Source organism: Thunnus albacares, chromosome 14 (assembly GCF_914725855.1).
Source record: "Thunnus albacares chromosome 14, fThuAlb1.1, whole genome shotgun sequence".
Taxonomy (NCBI): Eukaryota; Metazoa; Chordata; class Actinopteri; order Scombriformes; family Scombridae; genus Thunnus; species Thunnus albacares.
Genome location: NC_058119.1, coordinates 879,225 through 899,511, shown reverse-complemented (window position 1 = coordinate 899,511; position 20,287 = coordinate 879,225). Strand labels below are relative to the sequence as shown.

Below are 20,287 nucleotides of genomic sequence, written 5' to 3'. Positions count from 1 at the left end.
TGGGTGAATTCTGTCCACTGATGGCAGGCGGAGCCAAGATGCCATAAACAAGCGTCAAGTTATGAAGTTTGCTGGTGAGGTGAATGACAGCTGAGATAGTCTTCAGAGGCCGACAGCATCCATGACAACACACTGTCCCTTGGAACTTTGTTCCGAAGTAAACACACAGATGTACCCCGTAATTATTTTAAATACCCCAAAATGAAAAAGGAGCGATGTATTTTGCCTGTTTGTTGGTAATAAGGTCATTTTGAAAGAAAATCACGTAAGATTTATTACGTGCTGCAGAAGTCATCACTCCATCTTCCCTGTAACATCCAGATTTTTACTCAGTTTTACAGTCATACTGTACCCTGTAATAACATAACAGGTACTTAGTAGTTAAATAATAACTTAAGTATTAATTCTCTCTAAATTCTTCCCAAATTTCCACATTATTGCTCAGTAGGTTGTACATACTCTGTTATAGTAAATAGGTACCTGGTAGGGGAGACCAGGGACAGTTGTAACACTTTTTGCAATTTTCCTGATAAATCAAAAAACATTTACACTGGAATAGTCCATTTGCTACATTATAAACTTCAACGTGTCAACTAGTGAAACAATGCATTTAAGTGGTTTTATGAAATAGGTACAGGTTACAAAATTGATTTAAATACAGTCACTCCACTGTTACAATTGTCCCAGTGTACAGGGACAGTTGTAACATATGCCAGGGACGGTTGTAACATGTCAAAAATATACATAATTAATCAATCAAATACTCAAAATGAAAAAGATTATTTAACATTCATGTTATTGTGACCATTCATTTCTTTTTTAAAATAATGAATACCTTTTTTCACACTACATGACAAAAAAGAGCCATCAAATTAAAATGCAAGAAAATTATTTAATGGGTAGAACACACATCCTCAAAAAGTTTAAACATGAAATCAAAATGGATTACTTTGAGGACAACATTCAGTACAGGGTCACATGGCAAATGCCATATGATTTGGCCACTGTCCTGACTGATTTGTCCTGTTTTATGCCATCTGAAGCCCTCTCCAGCAAAGGAAGTGGGACTCCCCTGTTTATCTTCCTCTTTCTGATATTTAGCGTGCTATAAGCAAACACATTTGTTTCCACTGACTGTAAGCATGCAACTGATTATCATTAACTTAGCATTTAATTTTATGACATTTTATATTTAATGTGCTATCTTTCTATTGAACTATCTATCTATCCTTCCATCCATCCATCTGTCTAGTTTTTGTAGGCCTTATATAAATGTTGTAACAAGGTGTTACAACCGTCCCAGTATCACCAGCTATGTTTTCACTTCATGTGAACTAGCTTGACTGCTAGTTTGACACATGTTAGCCATTTCTATTTTTAGTTAACAAAACAGTGATTCTAATAATACTTGTTTGGATTCCTAGACATTTGATCTCAGGACAGTATCCAAAAAAAAATACATCTGATAAAAAAGTTTAATTTTCACCTCAAAAAAAGATTTTTGCTGGTTACTTTCTCTGGGAGTTTCAAATGTGGCTCCTTTTTTGTAAGCAAGAAGACACTCTAAGTGAGCACATGCAGAGTGAGTGTAATCACTGTAGCTTGTTTCTGATTGGAGGAATTCAACTGTCCCATGTTACAACTGTCCCTGGTCTCCCCTAGTTAAACAATAACTACAGTATAAGTAATTTGTAAGTTCCTAAATTGTTACCCCTTATTCCATAACTTAACATCTTGTTCCTCTGTACCTACATATATGTATTGGTACGTACTATACTGGTACACCGTTAGTACAAGAGATTACACCGTAATGTGGAGTAATTACACTGTACATTGCGGACTGTAATCTAAAGCGTTACCAAATAAATTCACATTCAGTCAGTAGTCAAGTATTTAGCAGTGCTTTACAGAGGAGGCCAAAATCTCAGCTGGGAAAACTAAAAGGGACGGATCCCAGTGGCAGGATTTCTGGTGTCTCTGCTCTCTAAACAGCAGGGGGAGTGCTCGTACCATTATCTTCTCTTGAAAGGCAGTCAACAGGATTGCTCCTCCACATGGTGGTCACCACAAGCCCCCACCCCACCCCAGGACTGGGCTTACATCCAGTTTCATCATCTGGAGATCAGCCTGATTCTATGGCATGACGTAACCCTGCAGGCCCTTTTAAATGGCCTGAGGAGGCTCCATGAGAGGTAGTGTATCAACAGATCAGCTGGTGAAGTCATCCAATGAAGTAATCCAACACATCTGATCTATTTCTAGATGCTGTGAACTGGTCATTTTAAAAGACTTTAAGCAGAAACAGCTTACAAGGCAAAAAAGTACTACTACAAGAAGGGTACAATAGAACTTCACTGGAGTAAAAAAAAAACAATTTATAAGTTTGGGTCATAATGTGACTTAATGACCTTTTAGAATCTCCTTGATTAACTTGGATGTCCTTAAATATTCTTAAACGTTTTATGTTAAAAATTATGCAGTGTTCATGTCATATTGGAATAATCATAATTATGGGTTTCCGACTTGTAAATAATGTTCATATCAACATCCTCAACCTGACTTTCTGAAAGCTCCAATATATCCGATGTGGCATGTAATAATACAAAAGTGCCTGAAAACCAAGCAAATATGGACACCTCCCACCAACCAAAGACTGTCGTTCAATTTCATTAAATCCTAATCCAAATTCAATTGTTATATTGTCAATGCACAGGATTTTAATCCTCACACAAACAACTCTGTAATCATACAACCCTCTTGCTATGAACACTCGCAAGTTGTGAACACTGGAATATATCCCATCCCTACCATCCATCCTATATGACGTGAAAGCAGCATAGACATCTGTTCAGGTTAAAGTTGGGTGGAGTTATGCTAGAATTATATCAAACCAAAAAGAATTGTGTGTCTGTAAATGTGTAAGGGTCTCAATCCCCATTCATTTTGTTCAGAAAGTAACAAATTCCATCTTTGATGTACAATGGGATAGCAGGCAAAGGTGAAGAAAAGTGGCACATTAACCAATCATACCTGACATCCATCAGACATTTATTGTAATAAACTATGACGCGTGACAAAGGAAAAACCAGTACAGGCGTGAATGCTTGACCCCTACAGTGAGGGGATCTGGTGGCTCTGTTATGCTGTGGGGGGCATTTTGCGGGCATGGTTTGCTGCACACTAAATTACAACATGTAGCAGTAGCAGTTGTCCACTTACCCATAGGCCTCACTCCAGAATTACACATTCAAGAATTTCTAAACAGTTTCAGTGTTTCTGGATGAAGAGCGTAGCACTAGAGTAGCAGTACAGTTGGCTTGTAAAAAGTGAACTTGGGTTGTGACTAACTATGTGCAGAGATGGATAATGTCATTAAATATTTAGTTGACAGTTAAGAACACTGTCTGATAACCTGATGCAACACAGTTGAGACATTTGTTCTATACCAAAGGGAGTTCACTCCCCTCAGGCTAACTCAATTACTGCCACAGACAATCTAATTGTGCTCACTTTCCATAAGTGGACTCCACTGGGTGAAGAGCTCCTTTGGCATATTACTTTACATTCCAGGTTGAGTAATCTAAAGCATATGATTTATTTTGTGGGGATGGTAGCAACTTTTGATCAATTTATCGAAACCTACTGAGACTTAAGTTGTCGTGATTCCTAGAGGAAGCAGTGTTGATTGGACACACCCCACAATAGAAGTCTGAGAACTTACAAGTAGCGGCTCCAAAGCAGAAAACATCAGGGGGTCATTAAAATGACCCTTTTAGGAGCATGAATGTGCCTAAAAAACCTCAACGCAATCAGTCTGGAAGATTTTGTAATTTATGTTCATTATGTAAGATAAATTGTTGTCCTTATGGTATCTAAATTAAAGCTAAGGGGGTCACCAACATCAGTAATAATGATCCTCTGGGAACCATAAATATCTACTGCACATTTCATGGCAGTCTGGTTGTATCTGTCTCTGGGTGAAATTGTTGCATGGAATAACACAATGATTTTTCATAATATCTCAAGTATTAAAAGCTGGAAAGTAGTAAAAAAGCAGGATGTCCCCCTAAAAGCACAAAATGTTTTTTTATGTACAAATTAACCAAATGAGACACAGTATGTTGATTAGAGAGCTTTAGATGTGGTAGGTGTTTTTGTTTTGTTTTTTGGACAGAGCCAAACAGACAGAGCCCCAAGTCTTGCTCTTATGCTAAGCTAGGCTAACCACATATTCCTATGACTCCCATATTCTATGACTCCAGATCCATACTTAACATGCAGATATGTGATTGAGACTGATCTTCTCATCTCACTCAAGAGTTTTTTTTTAAACAAAGCCAAAATGTTTTTCTCAGTGCCCGAGAAAAGCAATTTGACACATTACCTCCTACTGTGGTTCATCCAGTGTGCGTGCAAGGACTCATTTTAACAGGTAGTACATTAGTATTCAAGCAGTACTTGTCATACAGGAACATAATTCACACTAATGCACTGGTGCAACAGCTTTGCCATTCATTAACTGGACATCAAGGCAGATGTGAGAGTGAAATTGTTTTATTCTATGCACAATCACTCCATCTGTCTAAGAACATGTATTCCCTCATGACTGCTTATTCTCACTTCTGTCTACACATGAATGTGTATGGCTAATTTTGTCGCTCCTGTAAAAAACAGCAGTCATGCAGCAGTGTATTGGTGTGAGGAGGGAGGATGGTGATTTCTCTGAGGAAAACACCAGTATTCTCCAGACAGACCAGCGCTTCATTAGCTAATGGTCTTGTCAGGATAATCTATACAGTCTGTCAGACAGCCACAGACAGTCTGCTGCTTTCCCACCATGCTGTCCTTCACCTCCCTTTGGCTCCAACTCACTTCCCCAAAAGCACTGGCTGTGATTGTCTTTCCCTCTCTGTTTCTTGGCTTTTTTTTTCTTCTTCTTTCATTTGTGGTCTTTTTGTCATTCCTTGTTCTCAATTCAATTCAATTCAGGTCAGTTCCAGTCAATTTACTGAAAATTCATTTCAATTCACTGAAACTGCAGTAGAAGCAATATGCATTCCTGTTGAGTGTATAAGTTCATTCTTGACCTCGGAAGTAAAATTGTACTTGAGGTCAACTTACAAGCTTTTTCAGCCTCTTTCAACCACATCTTCATCAGCAGGTGGAGCTAACCACTATACTCCAGATGTGGTTGAAAGCTCCAGATAAATAATAAATGTTTGTTATTACTGCATATATGAACAGGCAGCTAGTTTGGCTAGCCAGAAACATGCAGATCCCTATGCAGTTAGCTGCAATAGTTAATCTAGAAGACTACTTCCTGTGTTTATGTTTGGTTAGACTCAGAATGAATATTTGAAATGATTTATGTAAAACTGAGGTCTATTTGGAAAGCTTTAAAAGATTCGTCCTGCTTGCCCTGATGATGTTTTACCACAACTGATTGTGATAAACTCAGACACTTATAAATTAACACACACTTTACACACAACTCCATTCACTCTGTCTGTAACTGACAGCTGTGGTTGTGGACCAGCAGTCAGCAGGGGGGAAGGGCAAGGTGAATCCCCCCCACCCCCCCAAGCCCCATATTGCATGCACACACACACACACACACACACACACACACACACACACACACACACACACACACACACACACACACACACACACACACACTTCCTCTTTGCCCTCTCCACACTATACCAGCTGTTGCTTTCCCCAGACCCTGTGCCCCCATCTATTATGCAATGCTAAAAGACAAGAACCCCTGCACACACACACAGGGACTTTTCTCATCATGCAGCATAGCTGAATCATAATGGAGAGAAGAAGACTGTGTGACGGTGTGTAGCATTAGAAGATGTTTGACAGCTCATATGCGTTGTTAACTGAAGTCAGTGTTAGGTGGCTGTAGATGTAGCCAGGTGCTGTTTGAACAAAAGCACATGCAGTATAAATAGAAATTGTCCAGAAATGTGTACCAGTTTACAAAATCTGTATATGTAGACCCTTTATACAGGGGTGTTAACACAATTACTATAACACAGTACAGTACATAGAAACACAGTAGAAACAAAGTACAGGGAAACTACATAGGCCTGGCAGTATGGTAACCCTAGCAGATCAAGATACCCACCACTCCATTTCTTATGCCAGAATAATAGTGTTCTCCTTATTTTGTAGAAGAGAAGCAATCCTCCCCAGATGTGTACTAACTTCTGTTATCACAGCAAACAATAATATACAATAGACACTTTTCATCAAAAGGATACAAACATACAAAGTAACCCTAAGGGAGCCCATCACCAAACAAAACTAAAACAGGAAAAATAACTTGGTATACAGTAAGAGACTGGAATAAAAGCCTTAATAATGATTTAAAGGGATATAAAAAGAAACTATGGTGTGATCCCATGGACACTACACCGCTCCTGCTTGCATGACTTGGTGATCTCATGCTGTCCATTCTGCCTTCTCCAGAAAGTCAGCTTGGTCATCATCTCATCAAGTGGACACAGAGCCCCCACCATGGTGAGTGTGGATGCCTCTCTGGTAAAAAAAAATCTGAACTCATTCTATGTACACTTTGACGTTAACACTGCCAACATTAGCATTAACTCATCTGCTGGTGCAGTTGGAATGAGTTCTGTGTTCTCACTGGAGGGTTCTGAAGCAGGTGAACATTAGGAAGGCAGGCGCGGATAACATTTCTAAGCATGTTCTTCTGATCTGCACTGACCTTCTACCTCCACTATTTTACCTGTACCCAAGAACTCTTCACCAGTCTGTCTGAATGACTACTGCCCATTAGCCCTCTAGGTGAGCACCCAGGACCCACAGTTTGCTTATCGAGCAAACAGACAGCTCTGGTATATCACACAACCCTCACCCACTTAGAAAACATGAGGGTGGAATGTGTGAGATGGCTGTCAGAGTTCAGTTTTTAATACCATAATCCCCACCAGACTGGCTGCTAAACTGGAGGACCTGGGACCAAACACCTTCCTCTATGCCTGGATCCTGGACTTGCTGACTGCCAGAGCCCAGTTGGTCAGGGTGGACAGTCACACATCAACCCCCCTTATCCTCAGCCCCAAGGTTGTGTACTTAGCCTCCTTCTGTACTTCCTGTACATGCATACCTGTGTGATCAGCTCCAATTCCATTGTCAATTTTGCTGATGACATCGATGTGATAGGCCACTGACAATGATGAGTAGGTCTACTTGGAAGAGATGAGGATTTGTCACTATGGTGCAAGCCTAATAACCTCTTACTAAGAGCCAGCAAAATCAATGAGCTCGTTGTTGATTTTGGGAGGAGGCAGCAGAGGACCTACTGTACACAATCCTGAGAATCGACAGGACACTTGTGGAGGGGATGAGTATCTTCAGGTACCTGTAGTCCACATCACCAAGGATCTGACATGGTCCACAAACACACACACACAGACATCATGGCCAGAAAGTCAAGAAAACAGTTTTATGACCCTAAACAGTTAAAGAAATTCAAATATCTCTGGGTCCTAAAGACCTTGTACTCTGGTGCCGTGCAGTCTTTTAATCTGGGAGCTTTTCTATAAGCAAAGAGAGGATGATTTAACATTGACTCTTTTAGCATACTATTAGAAGAACTATCCAATGTCTCAATATGATTTATTTAATTTGACTGGAACAATGATTGTAATTTGATGAAGCATACAGCACATCAAACTACTTTATAGTTTATTGTTTTGCTTCACTGCAGTATTGTGATACTTTATTATTCAATAATCTTGTTTTTACATCTTTATTTTTGCTGCACAGTTTGGCTGTGTGTTGTATTCACATTTTAGCCTAATAGGGAGACACTTTCTCCTCTTCACAAACATTAAGAGGGCCTGGACATCTTGATTTGTCCAACAAGCTTCTTTCTTAAAGTACTGGTCGTCCTGCTCCATACAGATACCGTAGTAAAATGGTGGTTACTGGTGCTGTGTTTGTTGTAGTCGTCCTTGTTATGATGTGATGTCACATCTGCTTGATCAATTATGATCTACTGCACTGCTTGCAATCTTTGAAAGTACGCGGAACTTGTATATAATATCTCCTGAGCAGTGCCCATATTTATTTCTAGGAATAAATTTGGAGGCAGAGAACAGGGGCAGACAGATCTTTTCTTCCGTCTGTAGTAGCTGAAGCTTTTCTAGCGTCTATAGGAGAAGTCAGTGCTAATAAAGAAGGAGTCACCCAGCCTGACCTCCCACACACAGCACTGGTAAATACATAGATCTGCTGAAAGCTTTCAGGGCTGAGTTATTCTGCAGCACTGAGAGCAAACAAGACAGAAAGGGTCAAAGGTCATGCTACAGCTTGAGAAGCAGAAACATAAACAAGACAAAGCTGAAATGCTGAAAGGCATCCTTCAATCTCCCAGCTCGGTCTGTTCTAAACATTAAACTGTTCCTGATCCAGAAGGTCTGGAGAAACATTTGGGGAGATAAGCTTGCATGATGTAAGCATGGGAAAATGTTCAAGAAATTGTTGGAAAAATGCTTTAATTAGACAGCAAGCTGTTACTACACTCTGTGTATCATTGTCATTTTACATTTTTATACTGATAGTACTATACCTCCAAATTAGTAAGTCTGCAAATATATGCATAGCCAATAAGAAATTGCTGCATATTGTGACCTCTTACTCACCATTTTATCCTGTTACCTTCCTCTAACTCTTTCTACATCACTAAGCTAATCACAGTTGTTTCCACACAGGTTCCCTGACTGGGACTTGAATCCTAGTCTCCCAGCTGCCAAACAGAGGTGTTTACAATTCCACTATCCTGACTAATTGTTGCACACAGTTGGCAGTATTAACATTTTATGCTAATTAACTTCATCTGTGTACAAAAGAAGCTACAAAATCTAAAGTGAGGTTTTAAAATTACTTCTAGCAGACAGGTTAACAGAGTAGTATGGAGTAGAGTTAAACTGAAGACTGAAGTCTTGTAAGCAAATACAGTGTAAAGCAACTGCATAATCAAACTCTTTGCATAAGTTTGCTGTATGTGTGTGCAGCATATGCCCTGATATAAATGTGCCTATCAGTCAACTGACAAAAATGTCCCTACCACAATGGATAATATAACAAGCTTTTGAAATACAATATATTGTTAAAGATGAAACCAGTGGTTTCCAACCTTTTTGGCTTTTGACATCTTTGACAAAAAGCAGTGTGTAGTCAGGTCACATTTCAGATGTCTATGGGTTGTTAACAGCTCCACCAAATAGTGATTTTTCCCTCTAAACTTCTCACATGCTTTCATTTCAACAAATGTTCAAATGATCCAATATTTCACCAAAAATAAAAGATCAGAGAAAAAGTCCAAAAACTGTAAACAGATTTGCGTATCAGAACTTTGTTTTTTCTTATTTCCTCTCCCATTAATCAGATTTATCTGGTGACCCTTTGGAGGGGCCCAATCCTTAGGTTGGCAACCACTTGACTAAACTAGCTAACTGTACATAAAGTAGTTCAAACTAGCTCCACCTCCAGCAGCTACAACAGTAACATGCTGCTCTAACACTGATGCTTCAGTATTAATGATGTAATGATCTCATATGACCAAACCGGTCTCATACAACTCAACCGGTCAAGGCAGATGGCGCCCACCCAGACCCAGGTTCTGCTTGAGGTTTCTTCCCATTCAAGGGGAGTTTTTCCTTGCTGCTGTCGCTAAGTGCTGCTCATGGGGGAATTGTTGGGTCTCTGTAAATTAGAGAGTATGGTCTCGACCTGCTCTATGTGAAAAGTGCCCAGAGATAACAGATATATACAGTATAATAATATATCAGTTATTGCAGAATGAGTACTTTTACTTTAATACTTTGAGTACATACTTTTACTTAAGTAGGATTTTTCATGCAGGACTTTTACTTGTAATGGAATATTTTTACATTGCTGTATTGGTACTTTCACTTAAACAAAGGATCTAAACACTTCTTCCACCACTAGCGGTAAGAGAGGAAGAATAGTTCTGTAGTGCAGGCACAATCATTTCCCCTGTTTACATGAAGATTATCAAAACTATGCCATAATTATACAGACATATCTGGACTGTGTTGGAACCTGACTCGGGAGCAACTCATTCAGTGTCTCAGTTCATAGCTGTGGAATGATAACCTTATATATAATGGTTTGGGGAAGATATGATATATTGATCATAAGGGCTGAAGTTGGATTTTTCAAAAGCTTTATTTGAGAGGACACTTAGATTTTTTGGGGGGGCATGTGAAAACTATAAATTGAACTAAAAAAATATGCTTGATATAGAAAAAAACCTCTGTACGCTATGGAGATGATTAAAAAAACCTAATGGTTTGACTTTGCACTGCATCTTTGCACTGTAATGTGTAAAACACAACTGTGTATTTGTCTGCTGCAGGTTTACAGGAAAGGGTCAACTGCTTTGTCAGCACATCGGAAAGAATGCTCAAACACTGTCACCATGATTTATCAGTCCACTTGACTCCTCACAAAAGAGTTTTCAGATCTTTTAGACTGCCCATTATTCTTATTTGTGTGTTTCTGTGTGTGTGTTAGTGTTTGAGGTCATGAAAGTTCAAAGTTCATCCCTGGTGTCTGTCCTCCCTTTTCCCCCATGGTTTCAAGCACAAGTTTTGGCTCAACTTGTAGCCTTGCTACATGCTTGTCCTTACCATGAGCTACATGAGCACCTCATGGTAAGGAAAAGCACATGGTAAAGAAAAGAAAAATTATAAGAAATGAAATTTGTGCGCTGGTTACAGGGTGTGAGGACTGAGACAGATCACTGTGGATGATCCTGGCACAGAATCAAGCCCATATTTCTCCCAGCACAGACAGCTGTGTGCAGCACATTTCCTGCAGGTGAAGAACGTGCAGAGACACAGAGAATACCAGACAGCTTCCAGTCAGAGAGGCGCAGGAATGTATCAGTGTGTTCACCTCTGGAAACCTGAGGAAAGAAGGTGAACACAAACAGTTTCCAAATGAGAGATATTATTCAAATTAGCATGTGTGTCTGTGTTTTGCTTCAGAGCACTTCTGAAAAATTAAATTTTTAATTTATTAATTACAATTGTAACTTTTTATCGTTGTAATTTCGCTGATGAATGTTTTGCATGTTACTTTTTGTTTTTTGTCAAAAACGGCAGAGTTTTTACATCTGAATATGGTATTGTGAGGTGTCTATCTGCTGCTCTGCAGGGGAAATTGCCGTGGACATCGTAGTGTCTGCTACAACAACAAAAAATCAATTACAATAAAATATATCAATTGCACATGCCCATCTACATTAGAAAAGTGCACTCATAGAGTATGATATCTAACAGTGATCAATGACAAGAAAGATAGCTATGGCATACACATATTTCATAGACATATTTGAGCTGATACTCAGGGTTGAGGACATGAGTTGGATCTGAGATTATTTTCAGGCCTGTCTGATCATGGTTTCTTCGAAAATACCCTGCAGACTGGGATGTTGTGGGACTCTGATGATTTTCATGGCTGACAGTATGAGTTAGATGATCTGGACCTCTAACTGTACTGTCAGGTTTGGTTAAAAGTGTGTCAGTTGTCAGGGAGATGAAAAGTTGGTTTGTTGCACACTTTTATTACGTTATTCTTAATTTTTGGGCCTTGGGAGGATATCAAGTCATTCCAAAAGGCTAAAGTCATTTTTGATTCAGTTAAGTCAAGTGTAACGTTATCAGCTTCATGAATATACTGTAGAGTCCTCTTCCACTAAAGGTAAGTTAGGGAAGGTAAGAAGTTCTGTGTGGTTACAAGAGTATATTTGATAGTCAATATAGTCTACGAGTCATGTGTAGCCGTTATTTTAAGTCGTCACACAATAAAAAAAAGTTGGGAAACACTGCTCCACAGTACTCAGCGTAAGAGAGGTTGTTTTTTTTTTTTACTCATTTGTGTACAACCAGACCTAAAACTAAGCTGACTTAATATTTAATCAATCCAGGTGTTCATTGCCTCTTCTCATGAGGTGAGTTTTTTACTTTGCATATTTGTTGGGAGAAGTTTGAAACGTGGGTAACACAGTGGCAGTGTGTGGGTGTGATGTTTCATCTGAAGGCTGGTGTTATAGAGTTGAACTTGATCTCATTTGACATGGTACCAACTGTAATAGCTGCTGACGCTGCATCCACTCTGAACATGCCCTCAGAAATAAGCTGATGTTAAGACTTGCCCTGCATTCTCCCTGAATGTCATGTAGCCATAGGCCAGGTGCCAGACGAACACAATGCAGAGGACTTTTACACTGGAAACTGTAGACAACCTGTCTTCATCAGTGAGCTGGCATCACAGACTAACACCATGCAACAACAGGAGTGATCTGAAACACATAATCAATGAGAACTGTTACCATCAGATGTTTATACATCTTCCTACTTCCGTTAATTTCATATTTAAGCAAACCTGGTTATATAGGCTATTTACTTTGCACTCCCATTTTTAAAAATTATTAGTTCATGTATATTTAAAGGCAAAAACAATAGCTTCTTCCTTTCTTTCTTTCACTCAGACTCTTGACTTGACTTGCTGGATTTCTATATTTAAAACCCATTTCTTATGCCATGTATGTGTTGTCAAATTGCTGAATGTGTTATTTTTTTTAAAAATTTGCAGTGTTTTTTTCCCCCTAAATTCTGCCAATGTTTTTATTTTCTTCCAATGTACAAAACAAAATAAAATTAAGGAAGGAGAGGGAATGCATTTCTTCTATTCTGTTGTTCACGTGGTATTCAAGAGAAAAAATGAATGCAAATGAAAACTAATAATAGTTTAGTTTGAACTGAGGTTAAAAAAAGGATAGCTAATAAATAGAATGTATAATGAATTCAATAGTGGAAGACTCGGTAGCGGTAGAAACAGTAGTAGAGAGGATAATAATAGCAGTAGTATACCCTGCTTTAATATGATATGATTTAATATTTATAAGTGCTTTTACCCTAGGATTTTCCATGCCGCGCACAACTAACACTGAGAGTTACGATAGCACGTGAATCTGGCATGGGTTGTATGCTTGCCTCGCCATGTGTTTTACGACATTACCTACCGTTTCACGGCAAAACATGGCGGTACACTGAGCAACGCGGTTAAGGAATAGGGCATTGAACGGAAGATAGTTTGTTTTTCCATCTCTTCTCGTTCACAGACAGTTCCGTACATCAGCGCACTGTGCTGGTGGTGACTGCTGACTTCCAGCAGAGTCAGTGGGCAGGTGAGCCATGGCAGCGCAAGGAGGCGTCCTGTTCCAGGAGAAGGTCAGCAGGCTGCTCAGCAAACACAACGGAAAACCTGTCATCAAACCCAACAGGACTCTGGCTCTGAGAGATGCGGTGGCCAACCGCAAACCCAAGAAAGGAGGTAAAAATAAAGACTGTTGGACTGCATGGTCTCGTGCACCTTTAGCATTTTCTCCTGAGTGACGTCATGACCACAAACTAAGTTAGTAGTGGTTCATAGATAAAATCATCAGATGGGAATATGTGTTGGTTGATCCAAAGAATATAAGAATACATATGAAGGTACTTTATCACATGAATGTAACCATCCTGTGAACAAAGCAACAGTGGCCTAATATTAACAGATACTGCGGTACATAAATGGCATGCCTACATCTCTAACTTGTCTTGCAGTTTATACCGTCATATTACAAAGCCCTGTTAGTTTACTTGAAAAGCTTAGGCCAATTCATCTCTTTACTAAGTCAGATTGACCTATGAATGAATGAATGAATGACCTACATTGCAGGCTGTATAAATGACGTTGGTCTGTTAGCAGGGCTGGGTGATAATTCAACATTAACAGAGGGGTACAAGTGTAGGACAACAAACAGCATACAAAGGAGAGAAGAGATTTTCTGACTTTTGAATGTCAGAAAACTCCCAAAATGTGTTTTTCACATGATACAGAAAATGTGGAACACATGAAAAACAAATTATTATTATATTGTATTTAGGCTTCAGCCTATGATAATTGTGACATAGATCGCCTTGAGGATGGCATTATCTGTATCATTGGACCCACATATTGGGTCTGTTCAGTCTGTTTCATTAAAGGTTCTGTACGTAGGAATCAGAAATTCCTTCTCATTAGCGACACTGCTGCTGGCTCCCCCAGCAGACAGTTGCGGAGGGAAAGACCTCGTCCAGCGGGCCAGTATCGCTGTTACCTACCCTGGGCATACACAAAATAAGGCATAGTAGTAATTTGGGTGAACTGCTCCTTTAAAGATCCAAAGAAAATCAGTATGTCCACCAGTTTTTGCATCCTGGAGAATAATCCTTCTGTTCTGAATCCTGGAGATTGCATAGGTCCACATACAAGCTCCCAAAATGTGCTGCATCATCCTGGCTAAAGGAAATGTTAACTGCTTATTATGTTTGTCAGTGGCAGTTAAAATAAGGACACGGGCTTATGATGATTTCATGTAGACAGCCCAATAGAGAGCTTGTATGAGCTAGTCAGTTATAAACAGTGCTGAGAGCTGTTTGAGCCCTGCAGTATAACAACCAGAGTTCATTTCCTCTGACTGGAGTTGTGTTGATTAGAAAAGGTAAATAGAGAGTCAAGCTGTGTGTTTAGAGCCACTTACTCATCTGACAGGCAGCACATAGTGATGGGAGATTTATTTGGGCTGAAGGTTGGTTTGAATTGATTATATATTTCTGTCTTGTTCCTTCTGAAGCTGAAAAGTTGAGAGTGGGAAGATTATTTTCCCCACTTTAAATTCCCATTTCAAAGTTTTCTTTTAATAATATCTAGGACCGAACCATCCATGGACAAAATCACATTTTTTGGATTAAATTGAGATTATTTTCTATAAACTCCAGACCTGTGCTCATAGTCTATGTAGTATGGAACAAGATACGATTGTATCAAGCATTAGAACACATTTATCTCTGTTATACTGTATGTTTACATGAATAGAATCACATGAAATAATATAGTCGCCTGTTGTTGGTTTGAGGTCCACATGACATGGAAGTAGGTGAAGTTATGTTAGAAATCCTCATTCTGTTGTTGAGGTCCTCCCACAGTTCCAATCAGTCAGTCAGAGAAAAGTAAAGTCAACTTGTTTTCTGTGGTGCAACTAACCAGTTTAGAAAGAAGTGAGGTTACCAGACCTATGTAGTTGTCACACGATAATGTGAGGTTCTTGGTGTACCAGCAATAAAAAGTGTTTTCACTGTTAAAAAATTCAACGCCACAAGAGAACTTTAAATGATTGAATAAAATACTATGGTAAAATACTGGATAAAATGATACAAAAGTAAAAAACAGAATTAACAACTTTTGTTTAAAATGGTGATGCCAAAGTCCAATACCACTAATGGGCAATAACAAATCAGAAAGTGGAGTCTACTTAAATTCCCAGGTGCAGCACGGTCCCACTGTCCCTCTTCCTTGTTGAAGCTGCTGCAGCTGCTGCAGAAAGTAAAAAAAAACACCTTCAGTTGTGGGTTTGCACAAACAGCGGCTCACACAACACACAGGAAGAGTTCACTTGGTTCACGTTTCTTTACTTATTGTGTAGTGGGCGTTGAACCAAGTCTTTCCACCTCCGCCCTGCTCGTCCACGGCTATCCGTCCAGTACCTTGTCTCGGGCCTTACTCTTGCTCCATCGCTCTGTATTTGGGCTGGTTGTGGCTCAGGAGGTAGAGCGGGTCATACACTAATCAGAAGATCAGAGGTTCAATTCCTGGCTCCTCCAGTCCACATGTTGAAGTGTGCTTGGGTAAGATACTGAACCCCAAATTGCTCCTGATGGCTGCGCCTCGTTTTGTGAACATGTGTGTGAATGATTAGTTTCTACTGATGCACAGGTTGGCAACTTGCATGGCAGCGCCTACCATCAGCGTATGAATGTGTTAGTGAAAGGGTAAATGTGGCTTGTACTGTAAAAGCACTTTGAGTGGTCAGAAGACTAGAAAGGCGCTAACTAAAAGTGCAGTCCATTTACCATTTACCATTTATTCCATCAGCAGACTTTCCCGGTGGAACACCTCAACTCTGTGGTCCAAACTCTGTCATGGGTGAAACTCTCCACTTCTCTGGACACACTTGTGTCTCACTCCTCTCTCCCTTGCTGTGCTCCTCTCACCTGTCCCAGATCAACTTAAAAAGCACACTGTCCTGTGTCAGCCAATCCTGTGCTATGGGGCTGTGGTTCAGTTAGTCACAGCTGTTTCTCATCACCTTTATCCTCACCTTTATCCTCAGTCCCAAACAACATCTATCTCTCTATATAAAGTAAGGATGCCTGAGACATCCAGCAAAAATCAGTTACAGTAAAAATATACAATATACAATACAGTCATTTACATATGACAATTCTTCTGAACCACATTAATGTTAACTTCACAGACTGACAGGACAGGACTGAATCCTGGACATCTCAATTCAATTCAGGGCTTTTAAGGTGATGATTTTGAAATGATGATTAACTTGAACAGTTGAGTAACAGAGGCAGTTATCATAATAGCAACATCTATGTTTCACCTTCCACAGCTTGTTCAGACAACTGTAACTTCTGAAATTGTTACATAAAATAAAATCAGTATTAAAGGGTAAACGTGAAGCTTTCTCTCCACAGAGGCTACCTGTATCACAGAGATGTCAGTCATGATGGCCTGTTGGAAGCAGAACAACTTTGTGGACGGTCTGTGCTCGAATGAGATTAACTCCTTCTACACCTGTGTTGAGAAGGCTCAGGTACGTTCACATATTTACATACAGACAACACAACTGACACCAGGATTTAGCAAACTGTTTTTTATCATCAACTCATCAGTGTTAATGAAGGCAGCTGTGTGCTATCAGATGATGTGCATGTCCAATTTAAAACAGGCTGAGTAGAGGAATGCACAAATATACAGAGCACAAAAACAAGTGAACACTGGGAAATAAGTTCATAGGAAGTACCAGATTATAAAATACACCAAATTATTTTTGTACACACTAAGGTAGGGCAATATGGTTGAAAGCAGTATTATTAATTATTATTTCTGATATTTGGCCATATGACAAATGCATACACAAAGGATAAGGATGATGATTTTCCATATTTTTCTTATTGTCAGTCACGCAGGAAAGCGGTTCTGTTTATAGCTTCGCTAGCTTGTTGTGCTACGTATCATGACCTTGTGCTACATGATAAATTTCCCAAAGAACTTCAACACAAAGTCATGTGATATGTAGCACAAAAAACTAGTGAAGGTCTGTAAATGGAACCACATTTCTACACATGAAATGTGGCATCTGCTGTACAGGAAAACTCTCTCCTGAGAGTGAAAATGTGATTGCCTCTTTGGAGCCATCTCTAAACAAACTTATGGTAAGCACTCTCTTCAGGGACAAAGCAACATGTCACCCAGTGCAGCAGTGTAACTCACTGACTTGTTTTTAATTGTTTTTGGACAACAATGAAGGTCTACAACACGGAGGAATACAATATATCATCAGTCATCATCAACATCAGTCTAGCTTAGATCCTTAGATCCTGAGGTCACATACTTGAATACACACTGGTTGTGATCACAGTGGCACAGCAGAATCCTTGTTTCCAGTTCAGCTGGCTGCAGCAGACTATAGAAAAAGATAATAATGGCAGCTCACAGACAGCAGGCTCTAGCTGTTTCCTGGGAGGAGGCACAACAAAATCTCCCCCTCTTCCTCTCTCACCCACAAGTGTACGATGCTGTTTGCTGCAGAATCTTACTTTTCCATCTCCACATCAAGTAATATGTCCATGTCAGAAAGTTGTGAAGTGAATCAGAACAACAGTTTTGATTTTGTCAATTCAAAGTTGCCCGCAGCTGTTCTGGAAACCAGGAAATGTTCATCAATCAGAGTGCACCATGCTCAAAAGACCACTCTATCCCTAAGCAGTGCACATCATGGTTGCAGAGAGCATTACAGTGATAGGGCCCATTTCCTGTTTGTGTCTTCAATATCAATTTTGTCAAATCCTCTGCAAATAATGACATTGAAATGACAAAAGTTCTATGTACCATAGATTGTGTTGAACTATGAACTAATACATTTTTGTGTTTTTGTTTGTTCTTAATATTTTTTGTTTAGGTTTACTTTTTACTTATTTTACTTTTTACTTTATTTCATCTGGATAAGTGTGGAAATCAACAAATGTATTTAAGACTCAAATTAATATGAACATAATCATGTTCTCCTGGCTGAATGTCAGATATCTCAGCTTCATTACAATGCTAATGTTTAGAAGGTGTTCACACAGTGCATTTCACAGTGCACAAAAACAATTTTTCCCTGCATGGAGGGAACATCAGATAACATGAAGTGTAGTTGAAATAGTTGAAGGGAGAATTGAACAGTGGAAAAGAAAGATGCCACAGAGTGCACACAGAGGGTATACAATATGTGCCTGTGTAGCAATATTATAGGAACTGTAAAATAATGTGGTCAGATGAGGCTGATTTTACACAGCTGAGTCATTACCTTTTATATTAATTCACATAATGGACTACATTTTATTTAGTTAAGTCATGTGAGTGGCTTTGTTTAAAGACTTTAGGCTAAAACTGTATTTGTAAATATAATTTTATGAGCTAATTTTGGCGTAATTGGCAAGTTTTTTACCTATACACATAAAACCTACACTTAAAAATTGTGCTATTATTCACTCTTTTCACTCACTTTTTTTTTTACCACAGTGTAATATTTCAAACCAGGACTGTCAGAGAACAACATCATGTCACCAGAGTTTCTACTTTATGGTTCCAACTGTCGTAAAACAGCAAAGTCACACTCTCCTTCTCTTTACTGAAAGTCAGTGTAGGACGCTTCATAAATGAGTCTCAGGTCCTACTCTGAGTTAGGAGTATTTTTAGTCCTAAACTTTCAGCAAGATTCCTGTTAGGGATTTTGAGAGGCCTGATAAATACGAGCCCTGGTTTCCCTGTTGCCATGTGCTAATCTTGGGAGGTCTTTCTACTGAGGAAGTGACAAAGTATGTTCTCAGTACAGAGAACGCTGGACACACCAAGAATGTCTACCTCTCCCTTAATCATTCACATCAGTCAAGAATGTCTACCTCTCCCTTAATCATTCACATCAGTCACTTTGACCTTAAGTTACAGAGTTTCTGTACACTACCAGTTTAGACTGCTAATGTGCTAAATGTACCTAGTTACACTTTATTAAACACATTACTTATTAAATAGCACTGGTAACAAATCATCTTCCACCCTCACAGGCTGCTATGAAGAACAAATCAGAACAGACCAGAATGCAAGGAGGACATCTGCACCCAAAACAAGCCACAACACTGCTGAAGAGATATCCCAACCTGCGTTCTGAGATCTAGAATGGATTTTTCAACGCACATTTTATATGGACTTGAGATGTGCAGGTTAAAAACAGGCCATTTGACTGAGTCTTGGGACTGGGTTTCATAATGTTAAGGTATTTTCCAGAGTGGTCTGATTTTAAGAAAGATCATCTCTTTAATAGTTAGATACAGTCATTACTTCATCTGTGTCAATTGTGTCAAATATTTCAGCAATGGTATATAATATACATTTGTGAAATAAATGACTTAAGGCAACATCACTGATGTGAGTGATTTCAACACAAACACACATTTTTTCAATATGTAACTTGTATGTAACTGGCTTCCAACGTTTATTCAATCATTTCATATAGCTAGGCAGTACTCTCTAATGTCCTAGGCTTTGTGTACACAACACACTGTGTTTAATGCTTCGAAAATATAATGTGACTCTCCCCTTGTGTCCTGAATTGGCTCTAATGGAAATGACTCAGTTTTTTCTCAATCCAATTTAGCAGAGTGGTCTCAGTGCAGAGATGTTATTAGCAGATGTGATGGAATTATTCTTCTTGGATTTCATGGCCTCTGGCCCAGAGCTTACGGTTATCACTGAATACTTAAATGCCTCATCATTCCTATGGAGGCTGAGATTGATGGTCAGTGGCACAGATGTTGGAATAAAATCAGTTTATCAGACTGATAGGGTTACATAGATAAACAAAGCTCAGTGTGGTTGACATTGATATTCCTGAATGGGTTGCATTTGATCAATTCATTTATCTGTTAAAGTAGTCATCATTTTCTGTCTTTCTCTGACTATATCCCAATTCCAAACTACACACTTATTCTTCAATGTTTGAGTCTGTTGTGTGTTCACACTGAAGAAGTGACACAATAAAGTGTACTTAAAACAACACTTAGTATGCAGACTAAAAAAC

The 20,287-nt window shown here is 39.2% G+C and overlaps 1 protein-coding gene and 1 long non-coding RNA gene across 2 annotated transcripts; one reads left to right on the top strand and one right to left on the bottom strand.

The window, feature by feature from the left end:
- Window positions 1–13,074: 13,074 nt before the first annotated feature.
- chchd1 (coiled-coil-helix-coiled-coil-helix domain containing 1) lies at window positions 13,075–19,630 on the top strand. Its single transcript, XM_044373663.1, has 3 exons — window positions 13,075–13,407; window positions 16,641–16,759; window positions 19,275–19,630. The coding sequence occupies exons 1-3, from the start codon at window positions 13,269–13,271 to the stop codon at window positions 19,383–19,385; spliced, it is 369 nt and encodes a 122-aa protein (XP_044229598.1). The 5' UTR covers window positions 13,075–13,268; the 3' UTR covers window positions 19,386–19,630.
- Window positions 14,924–16,591, bottom strand: LOC122997498. Its single transcript, XR_006407222.1, has 3 exons — window positions 16,015–16,591; window positions 15,570–15,719; window positions 14,924–15,471 (listed from the first exon to the last, which is right to left on the bottom strand). It is a non-coding gene; the product is annotated as an uncharacterized LOC122997498 (long non-coding RNA).
- Window positions 19,631–20,287: the final 657 nt, after the last annotated feature.

Bases quoted from the DNA above. Each gene is read 5' to 3' on its own strand.
- chchd1 (XM_044373663.1), top strand. From the start codon at position 13,269: ATGGCAGCGCAAGGAGGCGTCCTGTTCCAGGAGAAGGTCAGCAGGCTG. The intron at 13,408-16,640 runs GTAAAAATAAAG...TTCTCTCCACAG, and splicing joins CCGCAAACCCAAGAAAGGAG to AGGCTACCTGTATCACAGAG. The intron at 16,760-19,274 runs GTACGTTCACAT...CCACCCTCACAG, and splicing joins CCTGTGTTGAGAAGGCTCAG to GCTGCTATGAAGAACAAATC.